The sequence below is a fragment of the Durio zibethinus genome, chromosome 17 (genome assembly GCF_047325235.1).
Source record: "Durio zibethinus cultivar Kanyao isolate XHJ-2024 chromosome 17, ASM4732523v1, whole genome shotgun sequence".
NCBI lineage: Eukaryota > Viridiplantae > Streptophyta > Magnoliopsida > Malvales > Malvaceae > Durio > Durio zibethinus.
Genome location: NC_143178.1, coordinates 7,121,396 through 7,128,989, shown reverse-complemented (window position 1 = coordinate 7,128,989; position 7,594 = coordinate 7,121,396). Strand labels below are relative to the sequence as shown.

General features: G+C 27.5%; 1 protein-coding gene across 1 annotated transcript; it reads left to right on the top strand.

Annotated features, from left to right (window-relative positions):
• Window positions 1–2,906, top strand: LOC111280749 (uncharacterized). The gene is made up of 4 exons (XM_022868210.2): window positions 1–460; window positions 568–682; window positions 1,598–1,716; window positions 2,728–2,906. Exons 1-4 carry the CDS (start codon window positions 237–239, stop codon window positions 2,777–2,779), a joined length of 510 nt encoding a protein of 169 aa, XP_022723945.2. The 5' UTR covers window positions 1–236; the 3' UTR covers window positions 2,780–2,906.
• The last annotated feature ends 4,688 nt before the right edge of the window (window positions 2,907–7,594 follow it).

Genomic DNA, 7,594 nt, shown 5'->3' with positions numbered 1-7,594 from the left:
AGGAATTTTTTTTATAATTATTTTAACCTTTTTCTTTTTGATTTTTCAGTATCGTTTAGCTTCTCCTCCTTATCTCCCAAAATCCAAGTTCCAATCCTTGATACGTAGAATTGCTTGGCACAGCCACGGTCAGGTATCTGATTCACCGATTGCATAGATCGGATCTGGGACGAACATAGCAAATAAATAAATAAATAGGAGCAGTGTATAAAAAGTAATCGAAAAAGAAGGAAACAATGCAGTTCTTTGGAGGATCAGAGATCAGTCCATCAGCGCCGACACCAACGACGGCGGGGAACAACGCCCACATGATGTACGTATTCAACCGAAACGGAGTGTGCTTGCTTTACAGGGAGTGGAATCGGCCTCTCCACACCCTCAACCCTCAACAAGATCACAAGCTCATGTTTGGTCTCCTTTTTTCACTCAAATCCCTAACTGCCAAAATGGATCCCACTAGGTCTCTCCTCCTTTTTCTCTCTTCGTTCCTTTCAGCATCATTTTCAGTCATGGATTTCTTTATTCTTTTTTCGGTTTATAATTTTCGAATTTGTTGATGATGTGCAGTGCTGAAAAGGGAAATCTAGGGGTCCCTCAGTTGCCTGGTCAAGGGTGTTCCTTTCATTGCTTCCGTACTAATACCTACAAACTTAGTTTCATGGAAACTCCTTCGGGGATCAAGGTTTTTTTTTTTTTTTACTATTATTTTCAATTGTGTTACGGTGGTTTAGTTTAGATGCCGGATACTGATGAATTCATGACCAATTTGTAATTGAACTTAAATCACATATTATTAAGAGGGGTAGAAACAGCTCAATCTACAATTTGCCTCCAAATGCACTCAGCATTTTAGAGGTTGCTCTTTAGGTTCATTTGATGCGCTTGATGTTTTGCCTCACAGATGAATGGGCTATGATACATGTTGTGAATGTTAGATCGTTACAGCTCTAACTTCAATAATTCCGAATGGAGCTGTGAGTTACAAGATTGGGCAGTTTCTAATTGTGGTTTCTGGTAATGTTGGAGGACTTAGAATTTTTCAACGTGATTAGCTATCTATCAGGGTAGTCCTTTGTCAAGTTAAATAAGCAGGGACGTAGGATTTGAAATTCATCAGAGATCTTACGGACATAATTTGCATCATGTTTCTATTAAAGCCCTGAACTTACTTGCCTTTATATTGTTGAATTCTTGGTTAATTTCTTAAAAGGTATCCTCCCTATTGGACTAGCACTTAAATTTAACTCCAAAATATACGAAGAATTGAAAGCTTTATCTCAAAGGTTCTTCTATAGATTCATCACTCCTATGTGTCACCAGATGCCTCATATTGCTGAGAAGTCTAATGTGCTTCTTTTTCAAAATTACTAATTCAATGAGTAGTATGCAAAACCTTCTTTAAGGCTAGATACTAGGACAATTAAAATAATTCCATGGTAGCATTAAAGGCCATGCTTGACATTGTCTATAATGGCTAGTATTTTTGTTTTGCACTATGTTTTTGACAACATTATTGCCACCTGCCTTTGATTTGGATATTTGTATATGTTTCTCAAAGAAATTCTTACTCTGCTACTCTATTTGTCCTTTTGTGCAGTTTATATTGGTCACTAATCCCAGGACTGGTGATCTTCGTGAAACACTCAAGTATATTTATAACTTGTATGTTGAGTATGTTGCCAAGAATCCACTCTATACCCCTGGGACTCCTATCAGGTAAATAACACCCCCTTGTTTTTCCAACCTGATAGCTTACATGCTTATCCTTTAAGGATTGATCTGATGTGACAACCACTGGTCATCACTATTGATTAATGCTGCATGTATTTACATATTTGGTTACCCCTGGGAACTGAAGTTTCTCACTATTTTAATCTTTGTTGAATAAAAACTAATGAATTGCACTGCATTATTTTCAAAATTAATGGTTATTTACGCAACCTTCTAACGAGTGATTTGTGACTTCCTATTTTGTGCTTTGAGCTCTTATTATGGTTATCTTCAAGTTTGTTCTCTACAGTTTCTGTTTTATGATACTACTTGTGCCTTGTAAATTTGTAATTAACTGGATGCACAATTTGTTTGAGATGAAAGTTGTTTTACTGTTCAGGTCCTTAAGGACCTTGCTTTGTCCATTTATGCTCTAGGGTGGATTCTACTAAATATTCTGTCTATTAGGGGTTGACAATAATGAAATCGACTAAGATAAATGATTAACATACAGTGCAACCATCTTCCGCCAATAGGTAAAATTACACGTCAACGGTACCTGAACCTGATGAGTAGCTCATTATTCAGAGTAATGTCGTTTTATTTCTCCCCAATCAATTAATACTGTAATTGGTTATGCTATTAATGAGTTTGTTAATGAAGGCAGATGTTCAGTCCAATGAGTGTCTTTGTCAAAGTTTTCAAATAGAATGATGGAATTTTGCACTAGTATAGAAAGGAAGGCATTATAAATTAGTAGCCCAAGCCATGGGCTTGGCATCATTCTTGAATATGGTTCCTCTCTTTTTCTATATTTTTGGATAAGTACTGTTTCCTATAATGAAATGCCAAGAATGTTTATTATGTTAGCTCTATAGAGATGCATTAGCCACAAAGTTTAAATACATCTTTTCCAGTCAGTTATTTGGCGTATTCACTCCTTATCTTTGATATTTGCTAAAAGGATTACTATTTTTTTTTTTTATCTATGCACTTGATTTGTTTTTCTTGTTGCAGGTGTGAGTTATTTAATACAGCTCTTGACCAATACGTGAGGAGCATTGCATAGTATATAAAGGGGCGTTTAGATCGGGAGAATTTACAAATTTTTCTTTGGAATTTTACTGATGAGTATTTAATTTTAACATTTGGTTTAGGATAATTTGATTCCGAATAAAAGTGATAGATTCTCAATAGCACCCAAAATCTCGAAATCAGAAACTTATATATCCATGAGATATTTTAAGATTCTGAAAGGAAACGTTGCATTATTTTTAAATTTGATTTGAGTAAAAAATGTATGAAATAGCCGTTATTATTTTGAAAAGCATGTTTGAAAATAATTGTTTTGTTAAATTTTTTTTATATTACAATTAATGACGTTTGGTATGAAAAATATCTTAAATAAATTATTATTCAAATAAATATTGGTTTCGAAAAACGTTTTAAATGAAGATCATTTAAGGTGTTTGGGTTGAAGAAATGATTTCCTAAAAAAATGAATAGAAATATTTAAGGGGTTTTTAATTAAAAATGTTTTAAATAATTAATAAGGATTAAATAATTTTTTTAAAAAATATAATAAGATTATTTAGGATGTTTTACAACTAAAAACATCTTAAATAATTATTTTAAAAAATCAAAATAATATAGTTTAAGACGTTCTTGCTAAAAAACTTTTTTAAAAAATATTTTCTTTCAAGTTTCAAAGAATTTAAAAAAAAAAGCTTTTTAAAGATTTTTTGCTGAAATACGTCTTATAAAAGTTTTTTTAACCAAAAATCAAGTGAATGCAAAAAAAAAATTTTGTTTTTAAGGTGCTTTTCAGCAAAAACGTTTCAAAAATTTTTTCAACCAAAAACTAATTGATTGTAAAAAATTTAAAAAAAAAAAAAAACTTTAAGATGTTTTTATTGAAAAATGTTTTAAAACAGTGTTTTCTTTCGAGTTTCAAATGTTTCGTACTTAAAAAGTTTTGTACGAATAAGGGAAGTTGTGATTAATATCGGATCAAAATTTAAAATTGATATAGTCTAGAAGATTATAATAATTATTTAATAATTAAAATACGTAAAAATTTTAATTAAATGAATAAATTTGAACATATAATAATTTAAAAATAAAAAAGTTTTCAAATAACACGTATTTTCAAATATCATAAATTTTTTTAAAATTTAAGATTTTACAAAGTAAATATCTTTTAAAAAAAAAATTCCATATCTGTGCCCTAAGGCACTTACTTTTCTACGTCGGTGCATGTGAGGAGCCAATTCCGTTGCATATTTTTTTTTTTTTTGTTACATTAAAAAAATAAAATCTTAATATAAGTAAAGGGGAGGAGAATGTCTAACTTGAAATTGGATCTTTGATATTCCTTCAAACATTTTTAATTATTAAACCAAATGTTTAAGGACTCCCATACATTTTTAATACTGTAGTTTGGGTTACTTTCAGGCAGTTTTACACACACAAGTTGGCTCCACGTACATCAGAAAATTATCATTCTAGAAGAAGTTTGTGGAACATCCCTCCTTTTGTAGGTATCGTGTATAACAATTGCTTCAAATGTTTGTGAGGGTGCGATTTCATGGAGGTTTTATCCATTTATTATCTAATATTATTTGTATTGATTACCTGTGACTTCGTGATACAGTATCCGGAATGCGGGTAAAATGAAAAGCAAAGCTCTTTTATTCCTATCTGGAATTAACTTACATGTCTATCTCTAATCTCAATTAGGGTATGAGAAAGCAAACCATAAATGTTACATTGTTTTTTTTACGTGATTTATGCTTTTATTCTTTTTATTTGTATGGGTTACAGGATGGATTCTAATTTTCTATGAACCATTCCTTCTCTGTAACATTTAGGAACCTGAATCCAGATGCGGAGAGGTGTGGTGCACGACCTAGATATACCCCCTTCAGAAATGGTGAAATTCTGCTAATTTTGGAAGAAATAAGATCGAATTTGAAGACCAATGAACAAATCGTAAGTATTTGCATTTTCGCTTTCGATTTTGTTTTTCTAAAAAAAAAAAAAAGAATAACAAGAACGAAAAACTGCATTAGTCATCAAGAACTTTTTTGCCATCCAAAATCTAAAGAGGAATGCTAAGGGGCACTCTTCTCTAACAACCGTTTTTCACATCCGATCTCTTAGAGACCACGTTAATTACAATGTCAACCTTTAAATTGGTAACTTCTCATTCTAAGTTATCACTTGTGAAAAGCTTTTTTTATTTAATCTTCCTTTTATCTTCTCTCTCTTAACTCTGCAAAACTAATAATATATCAAATTTTTTATTTTTATTTTTTTACTTTTTGTCTTCTCTCTCTATCTGCCTTAACGCTGCATTAATTAGAAAACACAAACTTATCTCGGAAGAAAGCACAATTCTATGCTACACCCACACCCAAACTTTCAATCACTTTGGCTCAATCAAAAGTTAGATTATTGGTCAAAATTTTATTTTTTATAATTTAATTTATGAAATTTAATTTTTAAGGTATTCTAATATTTTTAATAATATCAAAAAATAAGAGTGATAGTTCTAAATTACGAATCCACCTCTCTCTAAAGTTTTTTAAAATTTATAGAGAAATATAAAATTTATCCTATTTTTAATCTTAATAATAATTTATTATAATCTATTTTATCATTAAAAATCAACATAATTACATAATAAATCGAGATTTATTCTGATATGCAAAATTATATTTTTAACCGCATGATTGAACACCTAATAATAATCATATGTATTTAAATTTTTACAAATTTAAATATTTATTCTTAATTGATAAAATTTTAGAAAGATAATGATTTTTAATTATAAAGATAGTTGAAAGATGAATAAAATAAAATTTTAATAAATAAACAATTTTCATTTACACAACATTAACGTAATCATATGTTATAATATATTATAAAAAAATTAATCTATATAACTCTAGATAAAAAGTATCTCAAAGATATTGATGATTAGACAAATGTACTTTTATGGTGGGTTGCTTTTTGTGTTTTCTTTGCCATTACATTGTTTCATTCTAAGCTTTTGAGTGTCGGCCATTGAATTTTGAGTTTAACTTAAGCACAGGCGAACATTTTTCTATCACTTTATTAAATTTTAAAAAAGATAAATTATAAATTATATACTATAATGTCATAAATAAATCATTTTTAAGAGGATGAAAAAAATTTTTCATCGATAATCAGTTAAAGATTGACGATTACGATTTATTTACTAAGATAGCATCAACACTTTTAAATTAGTTATCTATTATGATTATGAAAAAATTTTTCAATAATCAATTGTAGCTACAAACTAAGTGTTTTATTATAATTTTTGTTTAATAACTGCTCTTTTTAGAAACTTTATAACTTTGAAATACACATATAACATTTTTTTTTTATTTTATAGTAACTTTTTTTTCTAATTATTTTAACAAAGTTTTGTACATTTAATAATGCTAACTTTATATTAAATTATTTTAAATTCTAATTCAATCAAATATTAATTAAATAAAGTATTAAAAATTAATTTAACATATCAGACAAAATCAAGGTTCAACACTAATACAAAGATAATGGATGTCTCATACAATTTAAATTGAGGATTTAATTATGGCATGTGACACTGTTGATAAGAAATCTATGGATGCAAGGGCAGCAAAGGAAGTGGTGGTTGAATGTTTTAGTCTTTGAAGGTGAGATGTAGTTGGGTCCGACTTTTGATAAATGTTTTACGGATGATTTCAATTTTAATTTTTTGATTAGATGGCCTTCATCTCTTTTGCGCGGTGACTTGACAGATCCCTCTGCTTTGGATGGCATCTTAATATCGATTTTGTGGAATTTTCAGATTATTCAAGAGAAACTGTTTCAAGTGTGTCGGTGGGCAAGTGAGAATGGTTTCTTGTTGTAATAAAAACAACGTTCTTAAAAGAAAAACGTAATAAATTATTTCAAAATTAAGATTTTAAATATTTTTTATAATTTTAGAAGTATTATATTTTTAGTATATGAAACTTAATTGATCATAAAAAATAATTACAAAATAAATTTTATATTTTAGTATTAATAATATTTTTTAATATTAAAACATAATAATTGATAAAACATAAATTTTTTTATATAAAAGCATAATTATTGTTAATAGAGTCAATATAATATAATGTTTATTTTATTTTTAATTATGTTCGTACATAAAAATGTAGTAATTAATAAAATTATATTTTAGTTTATATTTTTTTATATCAATGATTATGTTTATTGTTATTGAAACGGAGTAATTAATAAATTGTAATAATTGATCACTTGAAATAGATAATATTTTTAAGATAAAATTTTTGTTAAAAATATGATAAAATTTTTTTCATAATTTAACAAAAACGATATTTATAAAATAAAAAATATAGTATTTTATTAAAAATGTAAAAAAATATATATTTGAATTCAAAAAAGATAATATTTTTAATATAAAAATGTTTTAATTGAAAATTCGATGTTTTTAAGATAAAATTTTTTTTTGTTAAAAACATGAAAAAAATATTTTTTAGAATTCAATAAAACGATATTTTTAATATAAAAAAATATAATTTTTGTTAAAAATATGAAAAAAATATTTTTTAGAATTCAATAAAAATAATGTTTTTAATATAAAAAAATCCAAAGACAATATTCTTACACTAAAAATGCAGTTTTATTGAAAACATGAAATTTTTTTTTCAAAGTTTAGTAGAAAAACTTCTTAGTTTATCTTGCAAAGTTGACTATGAATAATGCCTTCAATGAATTGGAGATTTTTTTTTCCATGGATTAATCAAGTTCTAGATTTCAAGCTCCTATTTTAAGTTTATTCCAATTTTCTTAATAAAAATTAATT

Excerpts from the sequence above, each read along its gene's own strand:
- LOC111280749 (XM_022868210.2), top strand. The coding sequence starts at position 237 with ATGCAGTTCTTTGGAGGATCAGAGATCAGTCCATCAGCGCCGACACCA. Across the intron at positions 461-567 it reads GCCAAAATGGATCCCACTAG|TGCTGAAAAGGGAAATCTAG; the intron begins GTCTCTCCTCCT and ends GATGATGTGCAG. Across the intron at positions 1,717-2,727 it reads ACCCCTGGGACTCCTATCAG|GTGTGAGTTATTTAATACAG; the intron begins GTAAATAACACC and ends TTCTTGTTGCAG.